This window comes from Pungitius pungitius, chromosome 15 (assembly GCF_949316345.1).
Source record: "Pungitius pungitius chromosome 15, fPunPun2.1, whole genome shotgun sequence".
NCBI classification, from domain to species: Eukaryota; Metazoa; Chordata; class Actinopteri; order Perciformes; family Gasterosteidae; genus Pungitius; species Pungitius pungitius.
Window position 1 is genome coordinate 3,742,788 of NC_084914.1, and position 19,707 is coordinate 3,762,494.

General features: G+C 44.2%; 4 protein-coding genes across 4 annotated transcripts; 2 read left to right on the forward strand and 2 right to left on the reverse strand.

Annotated features, from left to right (window-relative positions):
• Positions 1 to 42: 42 nt before the first annotated feature.
• On the reverse strand, positions 43 to 3,870 carry mettl17 (methyltransferase like 17). The gene is made up of 14 exons (XM_037457518.2): positions 3,692 to 3,870; positions 2,965 to 3,106; positions 2,713 to 2,862; positions 2,550 to 2,637; positions 2,246 to 2,327; positions 2,025 to 2,098; positions 1,847 to 1,941; positions 1,686 to 1,756; positions 1,322 to 1,429; positions 1,148 to 1,216; positions 1,025 to 1,075; positions 857 to 949; positions 508 to 704; positions 43 to 269 (listed from the first exon to the last, which is right to left on the reverse strand). Exons 1-14 carry the CDS (start codon positions 3,755 to 3,757, stop codon positions 179 to 181), a joined length of 1,377 nt encoding a protein of 458 aa, XP_037313415.2. The 5' UTR covers positions 3,758 to 3,870; the 3' UTR covers positions 43 to 178.
• Positions 3,871 to 4,172: 302 nt separating this feature from the next.
• On the forward strand, positions 4,173 to 10,428 carry parp2 (poly (ADP-ribose) polymerase 2). The gene is made up of 17 exons (XM_037457459.2): positions 4,173 to 4,352; positions 5,498 to 5,707; positions 5,877 to 6,035; positions 6,201 to 6,271; positions 6,519 to 6,569; positions 6,816 to 6,912; positions 7,021 to 7,096; positions 7,191 to 7,293; positions 7,379 to 7,532; positions 7,686 to 7,824; positions 7,911 to 7,974; positions 8,065 to 8,199; positions 8,752 to 8,879; positions 8,985 to 9,084; positions 9,163 to 9,261; positions 9,349 to 9,473; positions 9,560 to 10,428. The coding sequence occupies exons 1-17, from the start codon at positions 4,280 to 4,282 to the stop codon at positions 9,717 to 9,719; spliced, it is 1,944 nt and encodes a 647-aa protein (XP_037313356.2). The 5' UTR covers positions 4,173 to 4,279; the 3' UTR covers positions 9,720 to 10,428.
• Positions 10,429 to 14,341: 3,913 nt separating this feature from the next.
• LOC119207410 (uncharacterized) lies at positions 14,342 to 16,120 on the forward strand. Its single transcript, XM_062557943.1, has 4 exons — positions 14,342 to 14,521; positions 14,966 to 15,271; positions 15,357 to 15,644; positions 15,837 to 16,120. Exons 1-4 carry the CDS (start codon positions 14,443 to 14,445, stop codon positions 16,019 to 16,021), a joined length of 858 nt encoding a protein of 285 aa, XP_062413927.1. The 5' UTR covers positions 14,342 to 14,442; the 3' UTR covers positions 16,022 to 16,120.
• Positions 16,121 to 16,486: 366 nt separating this feature from the next.
• LOC119207162 (uncharacterized) lies at positions 16,487 to 19,707 on the reverse strand. The gene is made up of 5 exons (XM_062557944.1): positions 19,599 to 19,707; positions 18,241 to 18,543; positions 17,886 to 18,161; positions 17,602 to 17,690; positions 16,487 to 17,089 (listed from the first exon to the last, which is right to left on the reverse strand). Exons 1-4 carry the CDS (start codon positions 19,654 to 19,656, stop codon positions 17,614 to 17,616), a joined length of 714 nt encoding a protein of 237 aa, XP_062413928.1. The 5' UTR covers positions 19,657 to 19,707; the 3' UTR covers positions 16,487 to 17,089; positions 17,602 to 17,613.

Here is a 19,707-nt window from a genome sequence, read left to right on the forward strand (position 1 = left end):
CGTTATGTTATGACTTTTTATTGGAGTGATCAGACGTTGGCCTATGAGTCCGTATTTTAACAATCCAAGGCGGGGGGGGGGAAATGTGGAGGTTCTGCTGAATTAAAAACAACGCTGAGTGGGCGGTTTTACGGCGTCTCAAAAGTCTACAGAAAAATGTCTCTTCGTCGCTGAATCGTCACTCTGAATCACTCTGGACGTCGGGGGCTCTCGGCGCGGTTGGGAGTTGATCCCCCCAGTCGCTGCTGCGCGCGCAGCGGTACACGTCCCTGAGGGAAGAAAACAGAACGCGCTCATTTGACATTAATATCAACGTCACAAATGTGTCTGACTGCATTTTTTTGTTTTTCTTTTGTACAGAAATTTTTAATTTATCAGATGAAACCTCTAATAATAAATAAAATTCATACGCATCTCATTCAGCTCCTCTGAGCCGTTGAAGCACAATTTCCCCCCCCAAAATCAAACCCGCTCATCCGCTGCCCCGTTTGACCGTGGGCTTGTTACCGGCTGTGCTTTCGCGCCGTCACCACCAGGTGTTGCAGTTGTCCGTCGGAGCAGCAGGCGCGGCAGTGGACGTGTCGCGTCCTGCGCTGCACCGGCGCGATCAGCCTGGCCCAGTCCACGCCGTCCGCCTCCACCGGCGGCGCCTCAGCCCGAGTCAGAATGAGGTAGCTGAACTTCTCCGTCTGACGCTCCTTGTGCTGGAATCATTTAATAAATAAGCTTTTCTGTCGAAATCAACATTTTCTTATGTCTTATGTTAGTAACTTGTGTAACACAATTGCGATGCATCCTGTAATTCCCGTTACGTTTTACGGGGGAACGTGAGTATCTGACACGTTGGGCTCCTTACCCCCGGTAGAGGCAGAGGGTGGAACATCTGCTGGAAGTTGCACGGTGTGGTGGGTTCGAGGGCCAGTTTAGGACATGACAGGTCATGAGGGCACTGCAGAAAGAAGAAGCCGGTGACGCGGCTGGTAGAAAGAACAATACTTAAAAAGCAGGTGGGATCGAGACGAACCGGAGCGAACACCGACGCCGGCCTGCTGTCATGGACCGTCTGCTCCCATTTCTGGACAAATGGAAAGTGCAAGTCATCGGTCTGCTTCCATTGGCCGAGTCACCGAACGGGATCCTGCCGTACCTTTAACACGGTGTCTCTGGCCTCCATGAGCATCTCATGGCCTTCTTTGGTCCCATTTTCCACCAGAACCTACGCAAAAAATGCAATTACATGAAACGCGGGAGGACGAGAATGGCTCAAATGAAAAGAAAGTGCACGTCATGTATCCGTGATGTTTTGTGCTTTTCGACCCACCAGGTACGAGCCCGTCTTTCTCCACAGAGTCAGCACCGCCTCTTCCCGGTCCTTGGCGTTCAGGAGCTCCGACAGGGTGAAGGCTGCCGCCACCAAGTCAAACTGCACCTGGGGGGGAGAAACGGAGCACCGTCACGGCTCCTCGCCCCCTGAGCTTTGATGTGAAGTCGCTCCTTGGATACAAAAAAATGTCAAAGAGGGGAAATCCTGACGATGCTCCTCGTTACCTCATTTTATCTTTTGTGGGCTCGACAGCAGTGATTCTGCACTACATTTCCCAGAGGTCACTTTTCACTACAGCTCTCCTCTCAAAATGTATGTATAAATATACATATATATGAAATACGAGGGTAGAGGCTTTTACCTTAGGAGAGACAGGGAGGAACTGTCTGAAATAGACTTGTTTGATGTGAGGTTCAGCTCTTTCTTCATCACCTGCTCAACATAAAAAAAAGGAGGTTGGAGGTTTTTTTACCCCAAAAAAACAACAATGTTAAAAGAAATAGAGGATTTTTGCACATAGACCTTTAAGAAGTCGTTCAGCCAGGACGTTCATGGGCCCGGAGCTGTCCACACACACCATCTCCCTCATAGTGTCGCCCCAGCACGAGTGCGATGCCCTGCGGGGGGGGGGGGGGAACCGAGAGACTCAGCTGGAGCTCCAGGGATTTACGTGCCAGCATCAGTTTATATTTTCACCAACCAGACAACTGTTCCCAGCCCCGATCCGAAGTCCAGGAGAGACTTGGGGGCAAAAGAGGGATCCCGCTTCTTGATCTGAAACAATGAAGCGGACAACGTAGGTCGCATGATGCATTCAGGGTCACGATCTTTAGCGATAAGGACTTTCATTTGGTTATTTCATCCCCAGCGGGGCGTTGTGACGTCAGTTAGTCGGTGATCTCCTCCACTTTTGTTCAGTACCTCATTCATGGCCCTCCTCACTGCTGCGTAGCCCCCGGCCAGCCGAGCCGCCATGTAAACCACGGCTAACTCTTCGTCATACCTGAAACGCACAGAGCGAGAGACGCTCGCACCTCAAAATCAGCAGTTAATGTACGAGCTCCAAAACGTGACAGCAGACATGGGCCCCACTTCTGGCCCGTAAAACCTATAAAATGTTCCATTTCATTCCAATCTCCACTGGGGGAGCAGTCTATTCTACAGGCAAATGTAATTTGAATACATATTTCGATCAAAGGAGGTAATGATAAAAGCGGGGGTTTACTTCATGGGAGTCCAGTGATACGTCGTTTTTCTCAGCTCTGAAAACACTTTCTTCCTGATGCGTTCTTCCAGTAACTGTTCATCCATATCTGAAACACAGAGCACACGTTCCCCCAGTTGCCGCTTCGTTCCACGTATTCTTTTTGCTCCCCCGTGACACCGACCTCGTGCCTTCTCCGTGGCTTCCTCCCACAGTCCCCTCTCCAGGCTCACAGCTTTCCGCCTCAGCGTCCAATCCTCGACGGCTCTTTTTCTGCTCCACAGGAAGTTCGCCAGGCTGCGAGAGCGGTCAGTCAGCCGAGTCACCGGAGCTCCTACACGGGATGCACAGGTGGAAGAAAGAGACCCGCGGTGAGGCCACGGGGGGTGGGGGGGGCGTCAGACCCCAAAAGCCCACATTCATGGTTGTGGCCTACTGTTGATAATCGCCCGCGCGGCCGTCTGGAGTTCGTCGGGTAGGCGCAGAGTTTTCAGGTTGGTCACACCCGGGTGCCTCCGGTGCGGTTCTCCTCTCAGGAAACCCCCCCGGGACTGTGCGTCTGCCGCCGTGCTCATTCCCTGAGGATGAGGGATAAAAGCGGATGTTCATTCACCAACGCTTTATGCTCTGGTGAGTTAACGGTGACCTCCTCGCATCTGTTCTAATATGCAAAACATAATTGTGGCCTCAGAGCCAATATTTTGGTATTTGATGTAAATCTGCAGTCAAACCATAATAATAATAGTGTAATACTAATAATAGTCTCATGGTTATTTTATGCAAACATTATGCTAAAATCTGATAGTATGTACATATAAATGCCACATACAGTATTAATTGTTCTATTAGTACAACTGTGTCAGAAGCATAAAGTCGACAACTAAACAAAATTAGCATTAAAAGGAAAAACTGTCGGACTCTCTATTCTATTCTAAATATATTCAGAGAGCAATTGCATCAAAACAGGAGCCTCAAGGAATGTGATTAATAATAATACATATTAATACATATATCATATATGAACATGATCATTACTCCTCTTTAAACCAAGCTGTGAAGATTGATGAACTCTATTAATGTCAGTCCAGTTCTAATCAGTTTTTTTCTGTCTGACCTCCATGGTAAAGATGATGCATTCAATGACACCCATGAACCGCGCTCACCCTGCTGGTTATCTTCACCGCCGCCCTCCTACAGAGGAGACGCGCTCCAAAAGTCGGGGAGGCCATTTCTCAGACACCTCAGCGGGGACTACTGGCGTGAAATTAGCTTTTAATCTTTGCACATTTCGACCGGCACGGAAACACGTTACCGTCGCCTCGCGAATCCCTCAACAAAATAACTCCGACTATCTTTGAGGCGGAACCTTTTGTCCCGAAGTTCTGTTCCGCCCGGTGAAGTCACAAATACAGGAGCTCTCACTCCGCCGTTGTTTGTACTTACCCAGGTTACTTCTCGAAAATAATATTAAGCATTGGGTGATCACAATTAATGTTACGGTTCCTTCTGGACTATTGCTGTGCTACTTCGTCCGAGGTTTGTTGCCATGGCAACGGTATGGGTTGTGTGGCGCATGCGTCAATAACAGATTTTGCTTTTAACCGCGGTGGCTCATCTTCAGCCTAAACGATCTTTTCGCGACACCCGCCAGGGAAAGAGTGGCGGGGAAAGTTGTCCGCCTCCTCTTTGTTGTCGCTCCACCCCTGTAGCCGAGCCGCGTCCCCACCGCCGGCTCTTTCTCACAAACCACCATGAGGCGCACCAGAAGTTCGAGAAATAAAAGCCAGAGTGCACCAGAAACAGGAGAGGTCCCGCCACAAGCAGGTTGGTGCTCGCTAGCCGCCGGAAGCTAACGGTTAGCGGCTGTATAACGACGCGCCTCCGCCGAGGAGAGCCGGAGGGTTCATGTCAGGCTAAAGACTGTGTTGTTGCTGTGCGGTAACACCCCCCCCCCGGGTTGTTTTCTTCATTACCGGGTACCAGTTGACCATGTTCGAACGTCAACCATTATAGCACCAACATGAAGGTCCTGGATGAGCACGGATGGGTCTCCCAGTTATTACGTCACTGCTGGTTACAATCAGCTGACGTTACAACCTCCTGCGATACGTCATGCAGGATAATGTAATAAGTAAATAAGGTGATGACGTTGTCGTGGGATGTTGATCCGTCGTTGTTGTCAGTTTTGGAGGCTGTGGTTTGTGGTGCAGTAAAAGCTGCTGATTCCCTGAATTTTATTTTAAGGAATGTCACACTTCAAGCGATTAAACGTATAATTGCTTTTATTATTTGCACATTTTCTTCAAAGGAATATTGTTGGGAAAACATGACTTTATCACACAAATATCAGTCAATACTTTGAGGAGATAATATCAGACCGTATTGAGTTGGTAATATACAAACGTCACCATTTTTCTCAGTAAATATTTCCAAAAGAGCTATTGACATGACATTTCACCAGATAAGTAATACATGCATGCGAAGAATCCAAAACAAAGAAGTTCAGAAACAAAGTTATGTGTAATAATGTGAAATGACACAGGGAAAAAGTATTAAACCCGCTTACTGATATTTATTCAATACTTTGTACAAAAGCCTTTGTTGGTAATGACTGCTTCAAGGTGCCTCCTGTGTGGAGAAACTAGTCTCATGCATTGCTCTGGTTTCTATAGATTTTATATGTATGTTGACGTATATTAATGAGAAAACATTTGTCCATAAACTTACTCATTGGCAATTTTTTTTGCTCTTTTAATTGTAATGTTAAAAATGTTGGTTCCTCGCTCCCAGTCATTAGATATTAGACAATAATAGAAACGATGTAGTAATAAATCTTATTTTGAAATTCTATATATCCTTTTCTTTTTATAATTGCTCTGGAATTTCCAAGTTACCAGAATAGTGGTGCGTAACAAACGTATGAATCGTCTGTGTGTGTGTGTGTGTGTGTGTGTGTGTGTGTGTGTCAGTGTGGCAGTGGGAGGGAGACGAAGGACAATGGGAGCCGTACCCTCCTGCACTCTGCGCCTTGTTGGACTCGGCCGTCTCTTCGGGAGACGCTTCTGTGTCTCTGCCTGTGGGCTCCGGGACGAGCTACGAAGTCGACCTGAAGAAGATGGTCCAGATTAACCCCGTCACCAAGTACAAGAGGAAGATTCGCTCTCAGACGGTAAAACCAGGTGTGTGTGAATCGTGGCATATCGGTCTGTCATTATTAATGTTTATTATTTTGCATTATTTAAAAAGACTTTTCAGTGTCTTATAGTTTCCTCAATATCCAACAAAGAAAAAAAACAGAACAACCACTGGACTGTTTCACATTGCGTCTGTCGCCTCCTTTTGTTTCAGAAAGTTTGGACGATGCAGGTGAGCTGGCCGCTCCAAACAGTTCAGCTCCACTCAAAGAGGAAGAAACGGAGAAGCAACCTGCCGCCAAGAGGAAGAGAGCGCAGAGCAAGAGTCAGACAAAGAGCGAGAAAACGCCCAAAGAAGAAATAAAAAGCGACGGTAAAGTTGGGTTTTATTGCCGTATGTGTTGCGTACGTAAAAACCATTAAAAAGAGAATTTGGACTTTAAAGCTGCGGAGTAGCTGTCGGCCTACAAAGAGCAGTTACTATGGCAACATCATTAATTCGTCAATGTTTTTTGTCTCATCTTGGGATGTTGAACAGAGGTCGTGAGGACGGTGATCATGAAGGGAAAAGCCCCAGTGGACCCTGAATGTAAAGCTAAACTGGGAAAGGTAAAGTAGACTCGCATCTCGGAACCGGCTCGAACTCAAGAATATTCTATTACTGTGGTAGTTACTGGCAGAGCTAATGTGACATGTTGGATCCTCAGAGTGAGTTTTATTTCGTCAGTGTATCACTGGTAAATAAATAAAGGTATCTAATATGTTCATGTAATAGTACTTTCTCATTTTTGTTCTTGTGTTTCATCATTATAAAGTAATTTTATTTAACATAAATAAGCCTTTTTTTCTATTCCAGGCTCATGTGTACTGTGAAGGAAATGATGTTTACGACGTGATGCTGAATCAGGTAAAACCTGTTTTTTGCCCAACTCAAAGTTGGAAATGCTTTTTGTTTTAATATATAAAGTTCCAGTGTCTATTTCTGATTCTTCACACTCCTACAACAACTCAGCCCCCTTTACGCTTTCTTGAACGATATCAGAAACTCCCAATAAGCTGTAACGTTTCTTTCCCATTTTGATCGGTGGGAATGGGAACGGATTCTTTCTGCTTTCAGCAAACGCCGTCGCTCTCTTTTTTTTTTTCTTTTCAGACAAATGTTCAGTTCAACAACAACAAATACTACCTGATCCAGCTGCTGCAGGACGACAGCGGCAAGGCGTACAGCGTGTGGTTGCGATGGGGCCGCGGTGAGTTCACGTGTCGAACGGCTGCTGGACAATTAGCATCATCCTGCAGCTTGGAACCAACTGCCCTTTATTCTGTTCATGTCGGATCCTTCATTGTTTTTTCTTTAGTGGGAAAAGTGGGTCAGAGCAGCCTGACATCATGTGGTGGAGACCTGCTGAAAGCCAAAGATTTCTTCAAGAAAAAGTAAGATTGTGGTAATGAAAAAAACTTTTCCGAATGTCTTGACACTGGATCAGAGTTTAGTAAAAATTCGGAGACTTTGTTTGTTTCGCCGCAGATTTTTAGACAAGACCAAGAACGATTGGGAGCGCCGAGCGAGTTTTGAGAAAGTAGCGGGAAAATATGACATGGTGTTCATGGACTACAGCACGAGCAAAAAGGCAAAGAGCCAACAACTAATTCATCCATTCATTCATCCCCTTCCGGAGTCTGTTGTTGTGTATTGATATATTTCACGGGTTGCAGGAGGAGAAACAGACCGCTGTGGATGCTGCACCCAAAAGGAGGACCTGCAAGCTGGATGTGAAGCTCCAGTCGCTCCTGGAGCTCATCTGTGACATCAAAGCCATGGAGGAGTGTGTGCTGGAGATGAAGTTTGACACCCGGAAAGCTCCTCTGGGTCCGTCCCTTCTGCTAAAATGTTCCCGTTATTCCACTGAATCGCCTTTTATAAGAATAAAAGTCACAATCCTCGCTCTCGTTGTGCTTCTTACCTGATCTCGTGAGTAGATTCAAGTGACAAACGAGTCCGCATTTGTCCTCTTACCTGCAGGCAAGCTGACCACGGAGCAGATCCGTGCAGGCTACGCGGCGCTGAAGAAAATCGAGGAGTGTTTAAAGAAGAAGGGCAACAGTCGGGATCTGCTGGAAGCCTGCAACCAGTTCTACACCCGCATCCCTCACGACTTTGGGTAGGGAAAACAACTCGGAGGGATTCCCCTTCCCCCGATCTATCTCTCTGTGTGTGTCAATGTCACTAAAATATGTCCGTCCCCAGGTTGAAAACGCCGCCAATCATTCACACAGAAAAAGAGCTTAAGGAAAAGATTTCACTTTTGGAGGTAAAGGGGAAAGATTCTTTATAGTTATTACCTCTAGACTTCGATTCTTCTGTTCTACTAACATCTGTTGGTCTTATGGTCTTCTTTTAGGCTCTAGGTGACATTCAGATAGCTGTGAAAATGGTCGAGTCCAGTGAGGACAGTGACGAACACCCCCTGGACAGACAGTACTGCTCCCTTCAATGCCAGATGCAGCCTCTGGACTCCGGCAGCCACGAGTACAAGGTCCGTGTTCCTCTCCTCAGAACCGCTGCCCTGGTGCTGGGGGGAACGAGCCACAGAAACTGTGTCATGGCAGCCGAGTCGGAGGGGTTCAAGTCAGTCACAGGCGCCTTCATGTATCATACCATCAGTTTTATGTAATATGCAATACACACTAATCCTAACATATCTTACATCAACATATTCATAACCATTATGTTGAACCCATTTCTTATAGTTTATACGGTTGACACAGAGCCCTTCAATCTGCACACATGCGACATCCTCTGCCCTAAAACTCAATTCATAATACAGAGATACACCACTAATCATGATCATTTTAAAACGCGTTCTAAGTAAAATGTTTGAAATATATATAAAAATGAACAATTTGCAGTAATTCACACAGACGATCCGAGCCCCTGACGAGCTTCACTCACAACACAAAACTCTGTATGGGTGTCTTTTATTCTTTATCCTGAACTCCCTTAAATTGACGTGGAGCCATTCAGGAGAGATGGATGGATCACAGACTGTAGATTCCTTCTCATTTTCCTTCTCATTGTTCTCTTGAAGGTGATAGAAAAGTATCTACACTCCACTCACGCCTCCACGCACTGCGACTACACCATGACCCTCCTCGACATCTTCTCAGTGGACCGAGAAGGCGAGAGGAACAACTTCCTGTCTCAGATGCACAACAGGTACCTCCCCCACCCACCCCCTCGCCCAAAGGCCGTTGCTTTACGATCACCATGGTTACGCGCGTGTGTGTGCGTGTGTGTGTGTGTGTGTGTGTGACCCGCCAGGACTCTGCTGTGGCACGGCTCCCGCCTGTCCAACTGGGTCGGGATCCTCAGCCAGGGGCTGCGAGTGGCCCCCCCCGAGGCCCCCGTCACGGGTTACATGGTACAGTGGGATTCGCTTCGTTCCAGCAGCGCGCGCTTGTGTGACCTCGTGTGACCTCCTTGCTCCTCGTTCGTCTAGTTCGGTAAAGGGATCTACTTCGCCGACATGTCGTCGAAGAGCGCCAACTACTGCTTCGCCAGCCAGAACAACCACGTGGGCCTGCTGCTGCTGTGCGAGGTGGGTCGCTGCGCGGGGGATGGGGGGGGGTTTGTCACGTGCGCGTTTGTTTCACCCGTCCGTGTGTGTGTGTGTGCGTGGCTGCAGGTCGCCCTCGGAGACTCCAACGAGCTGCTGGACGCCGACTATGAGGCCAACAAGCTGCCTGCTGGGAAGCACAGCACCAAAGGGCTGGGGCGGACCGGACCCCACCCGCGAACCTCCGTCAACCTGTCAGTGCCTTTGCACGAGTCTTTCAGACGTTAACCACATGTTTGCCCTTCATCTGCTCAGTGCGGTCTGTCCCTCTGCTTCTCAGGGACGGGGTGTCGGTGCCGATGGGCCCGGCCGTGGAGACGGGGGCGGGTAAGGACCGCGGCTACTCCCTCCTGTACAACGAGTTCATTGTGTACAACCCGGCACAGACCCGCATGCGGTACCTGCTGCGGATCAAGTTCAACTACTCGTCGCTGTGGTGAGACGGAGGTTTGCTCCCCACGAAGGAGGGATCAAAGGGGGGGGGGGGGTCACCCAGCAGGTGGTGTCGGGTCCTTGGGGGGGGGGGTTGGACGTGAAGCCTGAGCACGCTGTGTGTTACTGGCTCGGGTTCCAAGGAAGCTTTGCTGCCTCCTCGACGTGGAGCTGCAACATAGTCGAATAATTGGAAACTATTTTAAATGATCAGTTTAATGTCGCTGCATCACTGGAAAGATTCCAGCTTTTACTGTTTTATCCAGAAAATACCAGTTTGGGTAGTTTCACATCAACAGCTCACTCAACTAAGATGAAACACCTGTTTTTTACATTTGTTTTCTTACTTGAAATATGTTGCATCTTTTTGAGTCAAATAATTTTTTAATATGGCTTAAAAATCTTCTTGAAATGTTGTTTATGCTGCTTTGTCTCATCTTCTTGGACAGGATCACTTCTATTGAATAATTACCTAAATTGATTTTAATTAGTCTCTTCTTCGGCATGAACTGAAATGGAATGTGTTTTAATAATTTGAATAATAATTGAGGAAACTGTTCTCTGTGGTGGCGAACATGCTCTGACAACATCACATACAGTACAACCGTTTGTTCAATTAACTTTTTATGTAAAAAGAGAAATAATCAGAAATCATATTTTAGTTTTTACAGGAGTTGCAATGTATGCATAGAAATAATAAAGACTTTTCAAACATTACGTGTGGTTGAATGGATGCCGGCGACAAGCCCTTTGCCTTCATATTCAGTAAATCGTTTTAAAATCGTTGCTGACCAACATAATCAAGCTGCTCCTCAACGTCACATTCACAAATATATGAATTCAACAGAGAAGCATAAATGCACCATTCAACAGGCCGAGTGTCCATTGACTACTGCTTATGATGAAATCCAGCATTCTGATTGGTTTAGAGTGAGTAACGGGTCTACTGCATTGAGCCATAATGTACTGTACATGTTTACATTGTCACGACCTTGCTCTTTGGGCCATGACAAAATTGGAGTTGCACTGTTTAAAGTGGTTTGTTGCTTGTATTATCATATGAGTGGAGGATGACATTTGTCCTCTGTTCCTCCACAGATGATGTCAATGGCTTTGTATCGCCGAGGCAGAGAAGTCGTTAAGGGTTTTGGGTTAATTTTCTTCGATGGTGTCGCCACCTTGTGGCGGTAGAGCGCATTGATCAATTAATGGGAAGAAAAAGGACCGGAGTAAATAGGATGGAGCGAAGGTTCATAATGGGACTCCAAAATAATTTAGACCCCTGCCCGGCCTGGAGCTCCTGAAGACATCTCTTACCGCCCCCCGCCCCCTCCGGTTATGAGGTGTGGAGTGAGTGGGTGCAAGTGTCCGTGGTGGAGTCACCGCAGTCGGGCCCAGTGGTCCGCTGCTCGCCCCTCTTGCCGGAGGTCAAGGGGCGGGGGGGGGGGGGGTCTCAATGAAGAAACTTTTCGAAAAACGTGAAAGGCTCAGAGTGAATGCGGCTTTATTTACTTCAGAACAGAAATCCGATCATAACGAGTTACAGAGAAAAAGGACAGCAGTCTGAATTTGGAACAAAAAAAGGATAAAAGTGTTGAGAACCAAAAAAAACGGACTCGTTCTGAAGGAAGATCTCAGCTTCTCGATCACCGTCTCTCTCCATCAAAAATTCACCAACAACCACCTCTTTTAATACCTCTTATCATACCCAGGTTAAGCCTGGGTAAAACTACATCTCTATAATATGTACTCAACACAATGTAGCTGATTATATTCCTTTAAAAAGTTAGAACATTTAAGGCATTAAGGATTTCTGTGTCTCTCTCCAATGGCGTTTGTGTAGAGGAGAATCGTTCAGCATTAAAGAAGGTCACATGAACTAATACATAGAAAGCTTCAGTAACACTGCAAACTACCAGCAGAATTCTGGGATTTGGGGAATCATTCCTCTTTAATCCTTAAAGGACCTGTCAGGCTTCTCCACCTCCGGCTCTCTGGCCGAGTGGATCCAGCTTGAAGTCCCACCACGCTGTAGGTGGAGTTCTCATCCTGAGGTGGTGCTGATGTTACTTCCTGAAGGATGAATCACAATATTTTCCTTTTGAGTTGTCATCTCCTGATGATTACCAGTCACTGATTTAAATACTTCTACCTCTTTGTCTTAAAACTAATGAATCTGTTTTTCTAAAATACTTCAAACTGCTACAAAACACATTTTGGGCTCTTTTCACAAAGAGTTGAGAGGAATCTCTCGGGGTAGAAAGCACATCACGCTGCAGCATGAGCCTTAAATAAAGCACCTGTAGCTTTAACATCATCTCTGGACTTGTTCTCTGTGTAAAAGGAGGTTTTAAAAACAAGAAACGAGTAGAAAACCATCGGCTCAGGAAGAAAGTGGCCAACTGGTGGAAGCAATGGGAGGGTCACGTGACCACGTAGTAGATGTCATGTGACTACCAACCTGTGGCCTCATTTAAATCACATTGTTTCAGTATTTTAGACTCCTGCGTGGGATTTGATATCCGTACAAAGAGTTTTTTAAGATTCTGACATGTTGCCGTTGAGCGAGGTGTTAAAATCGTGATGACGGACTGAGACACAAACAAACAACACGTGCACAACAGAAGAAACACAGCTGAAGAGGAGTAATGGCCACAAGAGACCAGGTTTGGATCAATGGACCAGATCAGCGCTCTGAGGCAAACTGGGACTTGTGATATTGGATGTTATATTGGATATTATATTTAATCAAACAGGTGGGACCTCTGACCCTAAAGAGGGTGGTGAACTAAAGGGTGGTGAACTTAAGGGGGGTGGACTAAAGGGTGGCGTCGCCTCTAGGACGTTTTCCAGCAAAGTCGATCTGCTGCTCAATAAAGAACACTTTTGAATCCAAGTCATGACGATCTACACCCCGCAGTAGTCCAGTAATGCTAATAATTACGAGCAGTAGCGGTAACCAATACACCAGATTTGATATAAACCAAATATCGAATGAAAGGTTGCAAGGGTAGTCTGAAAAGTTGCTGAATCTATCAACCAAGTTGCTAAGTTGGAAACACTGAGTGAAGAACTGCAGGATAAATTGGACAAAAACAAAATGGAGGGGGACAAGCTCCTTGTACCTTTTAATAATTTACCGTAAAAACCATATAACAAACATACGGAAATACCACAGTTTACAAAATTTTTAGAAAAAACGGTTAAACCGAAGTGGGCGGCCGTTTTCTTGTTTAGAACCAAAAAATGAGACAAACTGCTGACTTTTGCTTCCGTTAATCCTGTTGGGGGAGAATTTTTGATCTGCACATTGTGAGTTTTCTCAGAAACACAATGTGTGACCTAGTTGGGAAGCCTGTGACCTTAACTCTGTTTTTACAGGTGGAACGATTGATTTTCTTCTGTCTTTCAGCACATGACTCGCCTTGGGTCACATGGAGGGAGGGACAAGGCAGTGGTGTAGTCTCACTTGATTCCGGTCTCTTATTAACAACTTTCTGTATTCTATGTAAACACACATAAAAAATGACATCAGTTCAACACGAAACCTAATGTATTTTTTGCAATGAAGTTAAATTTATCAAAACAAAATGTTGAAGAATAAAAACCACCCAGATCAAAGGTCATTCGATGTTTGTGTATTATGTGGCTTAAGGGGAAATGAGTGGTAATTCACTTCTTTGACCAGCAGAGGGAACCGTTGTTAAAAGGATTTCGTCCTCATTCCAGCACACATTGAAAGAAACAAACCTGTCATTCCTTTGATCAAATGAACCATTACAGCTTGATCAATGTGTGCTATCTGTCAGCTAAAGCAATCTAATATTTATATTATAAATATGTTTCTTTTAAACATTTTATGTCAAAATATGCACCTGTGGGTTTTTTGGTGACTAGATTGTGTGAATGTCAGACTGGTTGTGTGTCTCTGTGTCAGAGACACTTCCGCCTCACGACTTCCTCCTTAACTTCTCTGCAACAGACTGCAACAACGCTCAAATCTGGCAACCAGCTGAGCTCCACTTTGCCTACATTATTATGTATTAACTTTTTTAAATGTTGCTTTTAGCTACCATGCATTGCACATAATTAAGACCAACGTGGTGGTCCTCTCGTGCAGGACTGTCGACCGGACACAATTTAGAAGAGAAAACCACGGTTAATATATTGCATGAAATGTTTTTGAATCCAAATTGTGTCAAAGTAAAATTCATGCCTGACCATTTGTGTCTTGTACCAGGAATCAGGAAACATTGATTACCGTACTATGTCAGACATACAAGGAATTGGACGTGGTGTTTGGTGCAAGCTACGTGATGCATAAACACCTCGGCCTGTGCTGTGTGTGAAGCACAATGTTTCCCGTGTGAAGGGTTATGTTTGTGGCCTGATCAGAAGAAGCATTTACACAAAAAAAAAGATCTTGTCTGTTACTTGTTTTTGCATTTTTATATTCTAGATGAATCGTTTATTTATATTTATGTTGCTCATCAGAATCATTTAATGTGCAGAATGATTTCTGAGAAGTTGCTTTTGCAGGTTCCTCTTACTTTGACACCTTCTCTGTCCTCAGTGGAAACTCTGAAGAAAAAAAGGAAGTGGTCGTCTTTGTGTAAATGAGCCTCCTTGACAGGCAGAGCTCAGAGAGGAAGTTCAAAAGGAGTCTAATGAAGAGCAGTTCTTGTAGGTTCTTGAAATAAGAGGCGAGCTGTTGGTTTATTGTGAAGCAGGATGTTGCAGCGAGGGGTCGGAGACTCCGTCATGTCTCTGTTTGTGATACTCGGGCTACTCGTCTGCATCCAGGCTCAAGGTGAGAAAAAGCACTGAGGTCTGAGCGGGATGCTTTGTTCTGTATATTATATAGTATTAGTAATTAATAGAAACACAATATTTAGCCCCCGAAAGTTAATGTGAATTTTGAAAAGTTTCATTTGGTTCTGCTTAATTCTATATATTTTGAAAATGACGGACAAAACAACTTGATTTAAATGAGAACCTGATTTAAATGAGAATGCTTTTGCAAAATTATTTATTTTTCTTTTCAGTATTAAAAGTTAAAGACAAAGCATTAGAAGACAATTTTACCAAAATCGTATTACGATGCTAAAATAATTTTAATATAAAGTTGTTACAATAAACCGCTGGTTTGATGTGTAAGAAATAAAGTAAAGGGATGGAGTAACATTCAGCAATGAATGATTCATCATACGTTGTGTGTGATGTTTATTGTATCATGTGTCTACTGTTTTTACAGGAACCATTGAGACTCCTGTGTTTGTGCTGAAGGGACGTGATCTGCTCCTGGAGCTTCATGCTGATCCTCCTGGAGGGCTTTCATATGTTGACTGGAAAATCAATAAAACAGTCTATTTAGTAAGATTTAAACCTGGTGGGAAACTAATTGTCTTTCATAATGTCTCTGGAGGGTTTGAGTTTCCTGAGAAAAACTTCTCTGTGATATTGAAGAATTTACAAGAGACCAACAGTGGAGTTTATTCTGCTGTAGGAGTAACAGATTTAGGAGACAAACCACTGACTGAATACAAGGTCACAGTTCAAGGTGAGTCTCTAAACATTTCACTGATAGACTTTCTGCCACCATGTTTCATGAACTCTTCATAGAACCCCCACTCCCCCCCCCTCAGGACCAGTGTCTCCAGTTGAACTGACCGTGGACCGAGTGGACTCCAGGAGCTCAGAGTCATGTGACCTCCATGTGACCTGCAGGACTCACAACTCTCACATCAACAGCACTTTCAGATGTGTCGACCAGAACTGCAGTCAGGAGGGAGGAGAGCGATCAGAGGTCACGACCTCTGGGGCTTCCCTCCAGGTCTACCTGTTGAACAGCACCATCATCTGTAACCATAGCAACCAGGTTCACTGGACCAAAGACTTTAATACTGCTGAACATCTTTGCCCTGAAAATGCTGGTAAGACTGAAAGAGGAGACGACTTCATGATGTCAGTTTGTATTTCCATTATTTCTCTATTTTAAAGAAATTATTGTGTGTTTTCTGAGTTCTAAGCATCTCTGAAGCTCCTCTTCAGGGACGCAGGGCTTAAATCCAAACTCAGACCAGAAAGCCCAGATGTGTTGTGTTTGTGGTGTGTTTCTGGTGCAGAGCTTCCCTCCGTGTTCCTGGTGAAGATGGTGGTGTTCTCTGTGGGTCTGATCATCATGGTGTCCGCCGTCATCACCGTTTACCTCGTGGACTTCAAGAAGCACCAAGAAAAAAATGGAGGTCAAACCCCTCACGCTGCACCTGGAGGAGAGCTCCCACCTAAAGGTCACCTTTTAGACCCTTGATGATGTTCCACTGACTCACAGCAGGTGGCAGCAACGCACCAGGAGAAGAAAAGAGGAAGACGACGCAAAGCAGCAAACATGGACGCAAACTATTAGGATTTAAAGAATTTATAAATTTAGCTTTGCATACATTTTCTGGTGAAGGAAAGACATTGAAAACGTGGACTTAAAGATGCATTTTGGCAATAAAAAAATTAATGTTAACATTGTTTCTTTAGAAGATAACTTCTCTTTTTAAAACAATTGCTGATAATCCATTGATTAAACACAATGTCACTGATTTCACGTTGTAAATAAAATGATTGAAAAGAAATGACCATGTAAATATGTTTTTGGTGGATGTTATACAAACAAATCAATATATATGTGTGTAAGGTATAATCAAGACCAACTTTATGTAAGCAAATAATCTTAAAAATACACCGTATAAAAGTGCATAAATAATTCTGTTCTGCACGTTTTGTTTTGGGTGGAAACTTTGAACTTGTTAAAGCTTCATACTTGTCTTGTGTTTCAGTGATTAAAAGGTAATTAAAAAGTCACGTGGTCCTCTCTGGTGTAGTTTGAGTTTTTACCAAAGAATCAATATGTGTGGTTATTATATTAAAGACACTTGGAACACTGAGTGATGACTAAATATATTATGGAAAAACATTTAGTAAATAAAAATGTTGTTGTTTCACATATTTGTCACAAATGAAAAATATTTGATTCCTTTTATCTAAAAAACAGAAGAAATAAAAATATATAACAGAAGCATCCTGCATCATGTGGCTTAAATCTCACCAATCAGGTGAGGCCTTAAAAGTGAAAATCCTCTCTTTAGGAAATGATCAGATGAAAGGTGACATGAAGAATCAAACCAGGTACCAAAGGTACAGAACAACAACGTCAACGTATTTATTACTTTTTATATGTGGATCTTGATTGTAAAAAGATGTAATTACTAATATCTCCAATTGTGATGTGAATCGTTGGAGGACCTGGCTTCATCACCGTAGCGTAGAGGCTCGATCCAGCAGGGGGGGGGGGGGGGGGCTCTTATTCTGAAGGGGCTGAGGTTACTTCCTGTAGGATGAATCACATGAAGGAAAGGTTACTTGCTTCTTTTTAATGCTTCTATTTTCCACGTGAGGAGTCATTTCTTGACGATTAACAGTCACTGTTTTAAATACTTAAGTCTGTTTTTCTAAAATGCATCAAACTGCTACAAAACACATTTTGGGCTCTTTTCACAAGAAGTGTAGAGGAATCTCTCGGGGTAGAAAGCAGCAGAGTTTTTAAGATTTTAACATGTTGCTGTTGGGCGAAGTGTTAAAATCGTGATGACGGACTGAGACACAAACAAACAACACGTGCACAACAGAAGAAACACAGCTGAAGAGGACAAATGGCCACAAGAGACCAGGTTTGGATCAATGGACCATCAGGTTCCTCCCAGCTATTTATTTGGGCTATTTAACCAAACAGGTGGGTCCATAGTTATGGAGGACTTGGAATCATTGAGTTTCTATGTAGAGGAAACAAAGAGGATTTTACAGATGTTGTGATTATTTGTTAAAATGTTAACTTGGACTCACTGATTCTTCTCCTTAGACATATAGAGCTGCAGTTATGACGAGAGTGACAGTGCAGATAGCAGTAACCCAGCCATAGTGAAAGGAAGGAGCTGTAAAACAGAACAAGAACCAGATTAGAAGAGTCTTCCTGGTTTAAATGAAGCAGCACAAATGTTTCACATGTTCACAGCCTGATGTGCTTCTGACGGACTGCAGTTTGGATTGTGAAAACATCTTTGTAATCTTTTTTTGGGGGGGCAGAGGGTGGAATATTATCATGAAGTCATCTCCCCTTTAAGTCTCACCATTTGAGAGGCAAAAATGTTCAGTCGTATCGGAGGCGTTGGTCCAGTTAACCTGGTTGCTATGGTTACAGAAGATTGTGCTGTTCAACAGGTAGACCTGGAGAGAAGCCCCAGAGGTCGTGACCTCTGATCGCTCTCCAACCTCCTGACTGCAGACCTGGTCGACACATCTGAAAGTGCTGTTGATGTGAGAGTTGTGAGTCCTGCAGGTCACATGGAGGTCACATGACTCTGAGTCCACTCGATCCACGGTCAGTTCAACTGGAGACACTGGTCCTGAGGGGGGAGGGTTTGAGGGGGGAGATTATGAAACATGGCGGCAGAAAATCTATCAGTGAAATGTTTACAGACTCACCTTGAACTGTGACGTTGTATTCAGTCAGTAGTTCGTCTCCTGTAGATGTTCCTGCTTCAGCAGAATAAACTCCACTATCAGCCTCTTGGAGATTCTTCAATATCACAGAGAATCTCTCAGGAAACTCAAGCCTTCCAGTGAAATCTTTAAAGACATGTGGTTCCCCATCAGGTTTAAATCTTACTAAAGTGACTGTTTTATTGATTTTCCAGTCAACAAATGAAACCCCGTCAGGAGGATCAGCATCAAGCTCCAGGAGCAGATCACGTCCCTTCAGCACAAACACAGGAGCCTCAATGGTTCCTGTAAAAACAGTAGACACAAGATACAAAAAACATCACACACAACATATGATGAATCATTCATTGCTGAATGTTACTCCATCCCTTTACTTTATTTCTCACACATTGAACCAGCGGTTCACCTTCAGCTCATCACTGCTTAACATGAAGTGACAGAGTAGTAATAATATTGCATATTAGTGTAATAGTTGTGGTGGGGTAGGCGCGTGCAAAGAGCATGTGTGTGAAACAGAGGTCACAAACTTGCATTTGTAATTTTGTTATAAAAGGTGTGTAATGATAAAACAACACAGGGTTGGATGAGGTCTGAGTTAGGATCAGAGTTTGAGTTGAGCTGGTAGAACCGGACTGAAAAAGGCTGCTTTCATGTATTTTGTTCGTTGTTTAGAATGCTAGAGATGAACGGTTAGCAAAACGGAACCACACACACACACTTGGCCGGACATGCACACGTGCCTGCCACGTTAACCAGAGAATGTACAATATTCTTAGTACTCAGAGGTCTCTTAAGATGTCTCACATCCCAAATGTTAGAAAATCAGACGTCCACAGACCGAACACTGAAGGAGTTCAACTCTGAGAGGTAAAAGTTAGTAAAGGTCAACATTTGTCTTGGAGGGAAAGATGCGTTCAGCCCGTTTCAACAAGTGGTTACAAAGTGTCTAAAAGCACCTTCAATCTTTTCCTCTGTATTGTAATCGGTTAAAATATTCATTGTAAATAAAACACGGAAATTACGGAAGATTTAAAAATGAAAACCAAAAGGACTGAATGTGTTTATAGTCTGTGTGTGGATCCAGATCTTCACCTAAATATAAAAAATACGATATAATCTTCTTAAATCTCTGAGAGCAATGATATTTTTCTATCAACATTGGCATAATTCATTGTTTTTCAAAGCTCTGAGACAACTTCCTGCCTGAGAGCTCAGTACAAGAAGAAACAACACGGATCCCGATTAACCAAAAAGAAATACAGTTCAAAAATGCGTTTTTAACCCAACTTCTAGTGCAGAAATAGTGTCACAATATGAAAGCTTTGACCTTAAGTCCTTACCTTGTGCTTCACATAATGTCAGCAGAGAAGCAAAGAGAAGCACGACGCACGGCCTCATTTTGCAGAATGGAAGTGGGCCGATGAAACGCTTCACTTCCTGCTTGAAGCG